This window comes from Rhyacophila brunnea, unplaced genomic scaffold, assembly GCF_057557595.1.
Source record: "Rhyacophila brunnea isolate RB1 unplaced genomic scaffold, BYU_Rbru_1.0 scaffold_7, whole genome shotgun sequence".
NCBI classification, from domain to species: Eukaryota; Metazoa; Arthropoda; class Insecta; order Trichoptera; family Rhyacophilidae; genus Rhyacophila; species Rhyacophila brunnea.
Window position 1 is genome coordinate 12,359,197 of NW_028233339.1, and position 13,019 is coordinate 12,372,215.

At 35.5% G+C, this 13,019-nt stretch overlaps 1 protein-coding gene across 5 annotated transcripts in view; it reads left to right on the plus strand.

Annotated features, from left to right (window-relative positions):
• milt (trafficking kinesin-binding protein milt) overlaps positions 1 to 13,019 on the plus strand; it is a 184,564-nt gene that overhangs the window by 158,916 nt on the left and 12,629 nt on the right. For all 5 annotated transcript variants that reach the window (XM_085957531.1, XM_085957530.1, XM_085957533.1 and 2 more), the window contains 2 exons: positions 9,324 to 9,400; positions 11,820 to 11,984. In XM_085957531.1, coding sequence (XP_085813657.1) covers positions 9,350 to 9,400; positions 11,820 to 11,984 — 216 coding nt within the window. In that variant the 5' untranslated portion in view covers positions 9,324 to 9,349. The remainder of the gene's footprint in view (positions 1 to 9,323; positions 9,401 to 11,819; positions 11,985 to 13,019) is intronic.

The following is a 13,019-nucleotide window of genomic DNA, read 5'->3' on the forward strand; positions in this document are numbered from 1 at the left end:
TGATGACTCGTATAATATTGTGGATAAAGTTACATCTTAAGTTTTTCCTGCGATCTTGTGTCGTACATAATATTATACACCCTAGTTTAAAACGTTATTATATATTGCGCTTTCCCAGCTCGCGTGCCTGCATATAATACCTATGCAATTTAACCTGATGCGTAATTATCATTTTCCACATTAGGTTGACCTGAGAGCAATTGTATTTTAAGATTCTTAACTTTTTATGTGTGATGTTTTCACAGCGTTATATTGTGGGAAAACATCTCCGTCATTTTCAATAGAAAAGGCTTAACCGTTTTTGGCTTCTTGTTTTGCTAGAAATAAGCGTAGACTTAAAACAATAAAAACGCGCATAATTAATTAGACATAATGGGCGCCTATTCATCCGACGAACGCATCGCAGATGGAATACGATAAGATTAGATAGGAGTTGTTACATTTCTTTTGTGTGCAGGCACAGTAGTTATCGCCGGCACTTCAGCCTGAATGGCCGACGAGGAGTTAAGCTTTCATTGTTGACAGTGTCTGCAACATATTACACTATTGCAATGTGCTTTTGACGTGCGTCGCTGTTGACGGAACACCGATCGCGATGATAATTTTAATCGGAAGTAAAACAATCCGTTATGGAAGATAGTGATGAAAACCAGCGAAAGAGCGAGTGGTTAGCTTCGGAAAGATGGCAGAACGGTCAGCCGAGTGGATGGTGGCCTCTCTGTTACGTGGACGAAGACTTCGAATTCGCAGACGGCGTCGATGACGAAGATGCGTCGCCGAATCGCAGGAATTCAGATTCTCCACTAAACGACGCATCTCAACCGAAGACACCTTCTCCGCCGACCACTATACCGCCGGTCGCCGACGCGTGGAGAAATAATCTGATCGATGCTGATTCAGCTGGATCCGTCGACAGCGGATTGCCGAGACCTCTGTGCGGAAGCGAGTGCCGTTTCGAAGAAGCGGACTACGTTTTAGAAGCGAACTGCGTTGGCGAAGATCACGATTATGCTTCCTCGGAAGAAGACGGGTATGAATATGACGATGAAATATTCGAGCCGCGATTGGCGAGCGACGCGAGGGAAGAGTCCATCGAAGAAGATCTCATGCTGAAAGGTAACGTAGTTGAACAAGTATTGGCGAGGACTAGTTGCTGTCCTTCGCCGACGCAGAGGCCTCCAGCATCATCGATGTGCACACCATAAAAGCATTTCACCAACACAATTTATTTTCTTTCGTTTTTGTGGCATATTTATTATTTTGCATGCCGCATTTTGTGATGTATTTATTGATCATTGTGAATCAGTGCTAAAGTGTTGTAGTAATAAACTTGTGTAATATATTATTATAAGTTATTTTTATAGATGAAACACATGATCGTCGCGTCTTGTATATAATATGTAGCTTTAAGTCCATTGTTTGAGCCGATCCGCTTTCACATGCTGAGCTTTTCCGCAAAATAGAGCTTTCTGTTACTACGCCGTTGTTTCTACAGCAATGTATTGCAAATACAAACATATCATCGATACGCAATATTTTGTGACATTCCACGATCTCAAGTTATTTTTTTGCAAAGCTAGAAAATAAGCAAATATGTACGGCGCGTGATAGACTAACAGTGAAGTCTGTTTACATATTATAAGGTATTCGATTCTTCATTTTTCTACCTTATTTTTAGAAATCGTTTTAGTTCTCTTACATTATTTTGACAAGTTTTGTCCATTATCGTTATAGTCACATCTAATAAAAAATAAATTGATGTGGTAGGTATGTGAAGTCTATCGCAGCGTCGCGAGTTGAGCTTTTCTTGCTATAATATCTTGAATTTTTGAATAGTCTAAGCTTGCAAAATAGTCATCTGGGATAAAACCACTTCAAATTTCTTATATAAACCTAGAATAGTACACCAGATTTACATGGAAATCAACATCAACATGCTCGCTCTTTGTAGCATAAATTTAACAAGTTAACACCAATTTAAGTGATAACCAAATTTCGTACCTGTATTATTTTTTTAGTTGTATAATTTATTTATTAGGTTAGAAACTAAAAATACTTATACAAACCTTGTTCTCGTGAAAACAGTGTTCAGAATAATGACTTCTTTTCTTAAATCTTGATTTCTAGTAGGTACTTGTAGGTATATATATATTTTTAATTTTGGGAATGTAACATTTTGTTGTCATCTAGTTTATTGTCTTATCTTATTATATCTGGAAATTTTAATGAATAAAATTGAACTTAAAAAAGCGTTGCGACCTTTTCTTTGCAAATCTAGTATAGTATGGTGTTAAATTCATATTTGGTTGAAAATCTATTCATAATTAATTAATTATTACTTATGTTCTTAATTTTTTAGAAAATGTAGCATTTTTTCTGACAACTAGATTGTGTCCTGCATATTTTAGTTTAGTCAGACAGTTTGGGAACACTTTATTTTTTAATAATATACTTAATATTGAAGGACAGTGCCTTGCTACCTAATGTTATATTGATAGATAAAATTGATGGATTATAAAATGCTCATGACCATGACAACTAACTATGAATCAAATTTAATAACGAAAGTTTATTTTGAGACAATACGGTTAACGATATTTTTAGCACCGGTAGACTAAATTTAGAAGGGTGCCTGTTTAATTAAAATGATTATCAATGGCCTTTCCATATTGGCAACATTGACCACTTAATACTGTTTCTGAACTTGACTTTTGGCTCATTGAACTTGTCCGGCTGTCGTTATATTAGTTTGTCTCGCGCTGCAATATTATTGTGAGTATTGTTGCCACGATATTCTACGGCTTCTCCACGATGTAGATTGTAGACAGAGGTAGGGGCGTTAGCTGTCATTATGAATACTTTAAGGCTAAAAAAATATCCTATCAAACAATACAATAAATCGCCATGCTCCTTTGATACTTAATATTGCTTTTATTCTCCATTTATTATGAGAGAATACCTACTTCATATTAGGTACCTAGATCCTCTGATTTTTCGGATGAAACTAGCACTTTTCAAAAATTAGCGGATTTTAAGTGCTTCTGTTGGATGCCATTAATTGCACATAAATTAAATACATCTGTTGAATTGGAAAAATTGAACAACGAATTAAATGAGTAACGTGAACCTAATTCTACTTGAATTGTGCAGTGAGTCACATCGATTTTTAATAGCTTTAAATTATCGATAAATTGTGTCCTTTAATCTAGAGTTTATAATAGAGATTCTCGAGAAATAACGCGAAAAGTCGATTCTCGTTTCTCGAGATTTGTTTACTAAAGATAAGTATTTAAAAAAAAAAATAGATTAATAAGTGTATCGTAGCTAACTTAGCGTTTTTCTTGTCGGGATAACGTTTTAGAGTAATTTGCCTGTAAAAACTTTGCCTGAAGAGCTAAAGAAAAACTATACTTACAAAACTGTCGATTCTGACTCTGGGCAGAATTTGTTAAATAATTCAAGGATGGAATTTTTCACCCGAAGACTTAAAAAGATTTCGACTTTCATTTTTAACAAAATTCGTTGCGTAACACTTACATCAAAAATGTCGAAAAATAAATCTCGAATTCTCGGGAATCAAATTTGATATTCTTGAATTCAAGAAATCTCAAGAAATCGTGTTGTATATAATTATTGTAAAATATTTTAAATATAGAGCGAAATAATATTAAATTTAAAACTCAAATTTCGTTAAAAATCATCTTATATATTTTTAACCAAACACCAGATCAGTAGCTCTCAAACTCTTTTGTTTTACCTTTCAGCTTAATATGTATTTTGATATAACTATTTATTAAATAATCTGGAATAAGTACTTGGGATAATATTGTATTTTATTGTAATCAAAATTACTTTTCGGTAAGGGAACCACAGAAGGCTCTTATCTGGAAGAAGAAGAGTTTCATCAACCCCTTTAAATTCTAGCACATATTTTAGTATAATACATTTTTTTAATTTATCTGGTTCCTATGACCTGCCTCAATATACGTACATAATGTCCAATAAGCATGCCGCTTGCCTACAGACAGTTTTTAAATAAGCTAATGTCAGATATCGACATTTAAAGTTCGGGATTTTCAAACTACAATGCTTCGCTTAACTCGTAATTAATTATTGTTAGTTGTAATTTCAAGGCGCAGCTTCCTGGATCTATAGCCATTACATGGCAACCATTAAAGTTCAATCTCACAATGAGGTTAGTTCGTAGGTATTTTACATTGTGTAATAATTATAATACAGTGAATATAGGAACGTCATCATTTCATTCACATCATTAACACACTGATTGAATGAGTGTAGAAATTCAAGGAAACGTTGACCGATTTTTTTATGGCAAATCATGATTGTACAATATGAAAACTATCAGAAAATCACAAAATAAGCAACCAGAAGGATAGTAAAAAATAAACGCTGTAATAATATATTTTAACTCGTTCGACGCGGACGACACGGCTGCCGTGTCCCCGTTAAACGGCCATTAGATGCAATTAGCATGCTATTTAAATGAGGTAATTAATAATTAATTAAAAGGTACGCAGTGATTGTGTTAATCCATTATAAAATACGAATTGTGAAATGTTGCGATTTCTTAAAAAATATTTATAATTGCAATCTCCAATAGATAGTTTTACCGAATATATTTTTACCATAATAATAAGTGAACATTAATTTAATTAATTGTGAATTTGCGCATGTTGATAAAGAATGCTTTGAAAAACTGCTATTTTATGAAACGAAATATGACTTTATTTTTTTAATTTTGGAACGAAGTCGTTTAAAATTATAATATTTTTTACGGTATAAAAATTTGTTGTGTGCACATTAAATATTGCTTCGCATAATAAGAAATGATATGGTATCGTGACGACATAAACATTTTCTACAAAGTTTATCTACAGTTCAGGTTTAGACTCCTAACATACCCAAAATTACTAATTTTCGACTTTTTAACGGCACTGGGCCCTTAAAAATATTGTTATTGTATTTTTTCATAACCATAGCAAGGACAAAAGTCTATAGCCTTTTTTTCTAAAGTCAGGCGTCATCTAAAGTAAATTCGAAATAGCCCTTCATTGAACATAAGGAAGGAAATGCTTTATACATAATACCTACATTAAATGTATACATTTTATTAGGAGTCTTTAATACACATACATAAATAATGTTTTTCTTTGTTTCAAAATTGACATGTGTTTAAATATTACTTAGGTATTTACATTTCAATATGGAATTTACTAATCTATAAATTTCAATAATTGATAGTAGAGTACACATTATAATCAATGGTAATGAATTATTATTGTGAATAATATAATATTCAATTCCATATTCTCGGTCTTTACAGAATAGTGGTTGATGATATTTTTTGATTGATTTGTAAATTTATATTATTTAATTTTATTGACGACATTAATTTTATATATTACGTACTAACAACTTATTTAGATTAATGCATTATGTAAGACTAGGTAAATTAAATTTAACTGTTCCTTTAATATGGAATATTGTTGGGATATTTTATGTAATTGGTATTCATGGTAAATTATTTAAATACTATATTTACACATGTATTTTTTGTATCAGTTGATGGTGTCCTTCTAATCGGATTTATCCGGTTGCGATCGTTATCAAATTATATGGATAAGTAGATATTACTATAGTTTTGTATTTTAATCAACATGTTAAATGGGCCTAGAAATGTAAGGGTTTATTTACTCTTTTCCTTTTGTGAAAGAATTGTTTATAGTTATTAGTTACAACCATGGATAAAAGTAGAATAATGTAGTCTGGTGGTAGTGCATCGTCTTTATAGCATAATAGCGCCTGTACACATGCATGGAATTACTTTCACCAATAGTGTGTATCTTAAACTATCGCTATAATAACTGTTTACACGTAAAAGTGCTGACTGTCTCGCCAATGGCATTCTTCAAGAGTAAGCAAGACGCGACGTTGTCATTTTATAGTACTATTTGACAGGTCGTGAAAATCGGTTAACCTCAAAATGAGTGCGCGGTGTAGTTAGTTTTGTTTACCGGCAGGTTCACTACTATCGCTCTACTGCGCAGCCGCAGATATTGTACGTTGAAAATTCAGAAGCTTCCGAACTTTTTTGATTTATGCATGCAATCTGTTTGTTTACACGTGCATTTTCTTGTTATGGCCGAGATATTACGTACTGTCAGCTGTAAATCCATGCACGCGTTAACGGGGTATAATGAAACGAAGCCGAGTTTTGAATACATTCGCAGTTTGATTAGAGCATGCCTGAATCAAACAGTTTTCACTGGACAACAATATTGTTAAATAAAATAACAACATACATTCAATATATGGAATGTTACATTCTCAAAATCATGTGAATAATTCGCTATAGATAACAAACTGACACATTAAAATATTTACCATATTATACTACCTACTTACCCTACCAATATTATACTTGCCAATGTGGGATAATACGACCTGTTTTGGGCCAAATTTAAAACTGGTAGTTACGACTGTTTGCCGTGTATTTTAGTCATGAAATATGATACATTAATATACCTACGTGCAAAAGAGTAACATTTACAAACTCATAAAGAAATAAAAAGACTGAAAATAAATTACAACGAGATCAATTCTGTGAAAACATATTTTTATTAACTCGAATGTCTTTCGTTTTTCTGAATTATTTACGAATTCATTGTAACTAACAATTTAATTATTTTATAATAACATTAGGTATGTTATGTTATGATGATTAACCATTTGTTCATCTTTTTATTAAGTAACTTAACACGATTTCTCTCCGCGTATCCACGTATAATGCTTTAATAACAGTTTTTCTTGTATATTACATACACAACTACGTAATAGAAGTGCACTCATATTTTTCTCTTTCTTCTGACACAATGCGAAGTTTTTCACATACTTACGTTTCGCGTTTCCGGAGAGGAAGTGCAAATACTGAGTCCCGCTTAATTGTGCGGTTTTGAGTGTCGACTGGGACAGCAGCGGGGGAGGGACGCCGCCCCATCCATATGTGTAATTCATACAGGCGGCCGAGCATGGCCCCCACAAGGGTGGGGGGATGACAGGGCTCTCGCTTAGGGGCCTGGCGTGTCGGGTAGATCAGATATGTGAGATAAACACACATCACGAATTTGCTCTAATAATAATAAATGTCGCCTGCGGCGCTTATTACACGTCATGAGATTGTGCGGTGCAATTTTTGTCTGTTTTGTGTTAATACTCGACATCTCCATAATTAGATTAAAGTAGATGTATCAAAACTACAAAAAAAAAACGCTAAAAATACACTGAAGGCCCTTACTTTTACGTCTACACAATTTTGTAAACGCTTATGTTGAGCGTCACATCTGCTATTATACTTAGCGATAGGTAGGGGGTCCGCCAAAGATCCAGGCCGGAGGGACCGCTTTAGAATGTGGGGGCCATGGATGGCCGTAATCCGAAGGGGGCTAATACGCATAGTCCCTACGTTTATATGTGGATAATTGTTCATAATATAAACCGTTATAATACCTACTCAAAAACTAAACATAGTTTATCTACAGAAAATAATTAGTAGTGAAACTACATAATAAATTATGACTAGGCTAAGGGTGGGAATCTGCATCTTTTTTAATGAATTCAAATTTTGCATTAAGTTAATCAACAGGTAATGATGTACTTAGATACATTTTGATGTTTATTGAATTCGTTCTTATTTGGGCTCCTTCTAACATGGAAAGGGTCCAGACTCCTGGGCTAGGCATTTCATACTACGAGTGTGTACCAGCCGATGTTTAATACCGTGTCCGGAAACTTGTGCGTATGCATGTCGCCGTATCACACTTAACCGTGAAATGTTGTAGGTACCGGAAATATATAGCCGTATATTAAAGACCGTCCAACCTCTTTGGGTCGTATAGTACTGACATAAAACTCGGTTCTTGTCGGGTTACACTTTACAGGAAGCCAGCAGCGAATAAATTTTGAAAATAGCCGATATATTGGATTGTTTGTTAGGTTAGGTTAGGTGAGGTTTTCATTCTTGAATTCATGAATTTTGCCAAAACCAGTTATGAAAATTGAATTAATGTTCATATTGAATCTAATGAAATTGGAGACCGTATACAGACATTTATTTATAGACAGTATACGGTCATCTCTTTCTGATAAGAACTGTGCCACGGTGAAATATTTTACGTACAAGTTCTGCCCTTAAGTTTCCATTTTTTTTCTTTTTTGACACGATATGGTTGTGACAATTATTGATCATGGCATATGAACAATCCAATACAACATATCGGTGTATTATTTATTTAAGCTTAGTTGCTGTGCCCTATTGTTTATTATTGTTTTTAGTGTTATTGTGTTTCGTCACTAGACTTATTATAAGAGGTACTGTAAATTTAAGCTAATTCGGTGAATGTACTCCTTGGTGTGGTCGAGTTTCTAATAATAATTATAAGATTAAAATAATCTTTCAACGGTTATGAATAAATTTTGTTGTTTTTCGCGGCCCTGCTCGGGGATGCACCCGGGGCAAAACGCGTCGGTGTGCGTTCGTATCGGCGAGACCGATGCACTTTGGCTGGCGCAGCGCACTGGTGCATCTGAGGGTGCGCCGCGCGGTCGCCAGCCGCCGTCGCGACGATCGATAGTCTCCCGCGGGCGTCCCGTTCCACCCGCCTACGTCAGACGTCCTCCCCCGCCCTCCCGTCGGAGCGCGCGGATCGATCCCGGCCGTGCAGTCTGCAGCACACCGCCGTCGTATCCGCCACCTATATCACCCCGTCTCCGAAATAGCTTCCATGCGGCCCAATCAGCCGCTTCTCGATTATGACGGACGGAAAAATGAGAAAAACCTCACCCCTTCGCAACGCGACAAAACGTTGTGCAATTTCCGATGAAAAATTCGGCGAAGTTGTCAAATTGCAGTTGCAACCGATTTTCTTTTTAGTAGGGATTCGGTAGTCTGTCCGCCGTATAAATTTTCTAAATAATACGTGATTTTGTAATCGTGTAAGTCTGAAGGGATTTTTCAATGTGGCCGCGGACTGTTGCGTTATTTTCGAAAAAGCGCAAACGGAAAGTGTCTAGCGAACAGTTGGACGCCAGGCACGACAGCTTGGCGGTGAAAACCAGCGTCCAGGCAGTCACCCATATAGGGCGACAGTTTCAAGATTACCTCGACGAAGTAAATCCAGAAGGTACACCACTATTACTTCGTCCACGAATAAACAAAAACTGGCCAAATAAAAACCCTATTGATAATTATTTATTTATACATTTTTATGAGTGATTTCTAACATTATGTTTTCCTTTCTTTGCAGTTCTATGCAGCAACAGGGTGAGCCAAATGACCAAAACCTACAATGACATAGAAGCAGTCACAAGGCTTCTAGAGGAGGTAAGATCACTTTCATCATAACCTATGCCAAAATAAATTATGTAAATAGTATACGGTATGCTAATAATATGGTAATTATTTTGATCAATATCGGCCTTTCCATGCCAACCGGTAGGTATCTAATAATAGACATAATTTCAAATTATTTGTTAAGTATTTGACGCTTATATGATTTGAGAAAAATATTTCTGTTTCCAATCAGCACTTATTTAAAAGGACTGCTAATTTTTATCGACATTTTTAGTATGTGCCTATAACTTTTTGAATCTTTTCGATACGTTTGATTTGACAATATAATACTTGTTAATGATAATGATGCAAGGGTTGTTCACAATTTTTCTATGGCATTATCAGCCTTTATGTTGGATTTTTTTTATAATACATCTATCTACTCCGCACGGGACATTGTGGACTCTATTTTAACTAAACTACTTTCACCTTTCTGCGATGTACTTAATTTCTGACTGCAACAGTTTTATCATGATCCATGGAAGCATTTTAACAGATGATAAAAAGCTTTCACCTTCTTTCTTATTATTTCATAATATCCTAAATGATCAGTAGCAAACTTTTTAATGAATAATTTCTTACAGTAGTGTAGTGTCTACTAAAATATAGTCATGCTCAGTTTTTTTTTTTTTAGAACCACCCTTGCCCTTTTTATTTTCTATTATTTTGATGACTATATAGGTACCTACTAATTTTTTCCAAGTTAACGAAATAATTTTCTGTATTACTGAGATTGTACCTACATCTGTGCAACCGATATTATATTCACAGTCGTCTTCTCATTGTCTGTGAAAGAAGTTTGTGTTGGTCCACGATAAAATATTGTTATCCAAGATAACTAGTGCAGTATCATTATATGCTGTACATTGTACATTATAGAGTATAGACGATATAGGAATTTGAATGGGACGATATACTTAAGTGGTTGACTTTTTGCAATCAGTGATCCCCAACCAGATTCCACAGAATGCTGATTAGAACTTGGGAACCTTTTTTGGTAATAGGGTAAAAAAAATAATGTGACCTGAACACTGAGGCATTTAGAAAGTTAAGCTTGGATAGATATTATTGTAGTAGCATGAGATTTACCTGAGGGGATATTTTAAGGAATGAAGAAGTTCAGTTGTCAGTAGAGAACATCACCGATTACTACGTACAACATTTAACTTTCATGCTAACATTACACTTACACCATAGTACAGTGCCACAAACTTATCTGAAGAATTGATGGGGGAGCCACAGTCGAAAACTACCCAGTGAAGACTCGCAGCAGGACTGAATCTGACATTCGAATGACGTTTTCAATATGGCGTCCATATAGTGGTTTGTATTTTAATTTTTGACCGTTCTTCAGATAAGTTCGTAGGACTGTAACGTTCTATTGCTGAATTCATCGCCCGGGGTCAATCCACTGATAACTCCTTCCACTCTTCTCGGTTCCTAGTTCTTCGCTGCCACATACATTCGCTGAACTTAATGAGTTCGTCGATCCAGCAGATTTTACACGTAGTCGTTTAGTGCCCCCTGGTTAAAACTGTCTAATTGCTTTTATCCAGAAGTTGTTCACTCGCTGAGTAATATGTACGACCCATTACATCATGTACTCTTGTCTGCCTCCTTTATACATTGGTTGTTCTTTTGTAATCTTTTCGTGTTATGTCCAATGTACTTGTAGTTTTTGGATCTCCGTTACATTAATTGTCCGTTTTTCATGTGTATACTTTGCACCGGTGTCACACATTGGTTGACCATTTTACCCAAGACACAATGGGAGGTCACTTTTAAAAATACTATTCAGCCACCCAAAACCGACCCATTAGTTCTGCGAGCAATATCGAAATACATACACATACATCTGTCAATTGACATTTGTTGTCCAAGATAGATGTAGTTGTTTACCTGCTCGATTTGTAAGTTGTTGTTCGCTAGACTGTTTGTGGATCAGAAACTATTTTCTTTGCATACTAATATATTCATTTAAAATAGTCTAGCAAAAATAATAGAATGTAGGTACTACATAGTTAATGATTTTACATATAGTTTGATACTACAAATATTAAGGCATGAGTCTACTTGCAGTCGGCACTATGTCTAGGTATGTCACTGACTACCGATTTACTTCACATGTTTATTTTTCAATCCTTTCTTCCGTACCTCAATGTGTCAATCACGTAGGGGTTTCTCTAGATTTTACAAAATGCTTCAAGGGTTCCGATGAACGAAAAAGATTGGAAATCACTGTGCTATAGTGTCAGATGTATTAGCTAGTTATTATGTGGCTGTGAAATAATATTATTTTTGTGATTCATTTATCATGAAATTCAATTATAGTAACGATGTAACAATTAAGTTATAGTGTAAGTACCGTTAATTGATTATTAATTAGTGTATATGTATTTGTGTGTTGCAGAAAGAGAAAGACCTAGAGCTGACTGCTCGAATCGGAAAGGAACTACTGACTCACAACAATAAGCTCGAGGCGAACGTTCAATCCCTAGAGGCTGAGCTGCGGAGTGCCAAAGACGAAATTACGCAGCTGGCACATGACGTCATCAAGAAAGCTGAACTCATTCAGGTACTTATAATATATAAATTATTATCTCCCGAAGAATCAAAGTTATTTCAAACCATTCTGCAACCTATATTTTATGACTGCGATTTCATAGCACTGCATGTAGTGTAAAGAATGGTAGCAAGGGATTTGTAGTTCTGCAGATCACCGGTAACATGTCTTTAATATGTATCATGTCCATATTATATATTTTTAATATATTTTTAATATTTCCCTTTGATACGAGGGTGGGTCAATAAGTCCTTAGAAAAGCCGACAGGTGGCGCGACTAGTACTGTAAGCGGTTTGTTTTCATGCAGCGGCACTACCGATTCAGTATGCTGCGAAGTTTCAATCAGATTGGTCGGGTTTTTGTGTGTTTCTCATACATTTAAAAAAAAAATTGCTTGTGGAAAATGGAAAAATGGAAAATGGAGAAAATTGAGTTTAGAGCTGTTATTAAACATTTTAATATAAAAGGGTTAACAGCAAAGGAAATGAAAAATGAGTTGGATTTAGTTCACGGCATATCTGCTCCTTTACTTGCAACTATTTATAACTGGTTAAATGAATTTAAACGTGGTCGTACATCAACAAAGGATGAACCACGCTCAGGACGTCCTGTAGAGGCGACTACACCAGAAATGATCAATAAAATCCACGATATGGTGTTAAGTGACCGAAGATTAAAGTTGAGTGAGATAATTGAGGTTACAGGAATCTCAAAAGGTAGCGTCATTTCTATTTTACATGACAAATTGGGCATGAAAAAACTTTCTGCAAGATGGGTGCCGCGTTTGCTCACAGTCGACAAAAAACGCAATAGGGTGGTGGCCTCTAAAGCCCTGTTGTCGCTCATGCAACGCAATCCGGATGAATTTTTTCGTCGCTTTGTGACTGTAGATGAAACATGGATACACCACTATACTCCCGAGATGAAAGAACAGTCAAAGCAGTGGATTGCGAAAGGCGAACCATGCCCAAAGAAGGCGAAAACCGTAAAATCAGCTGGTAAGGTTATGGCTACTGTATTTTGGGATGCACGTGGAATTATTTTCG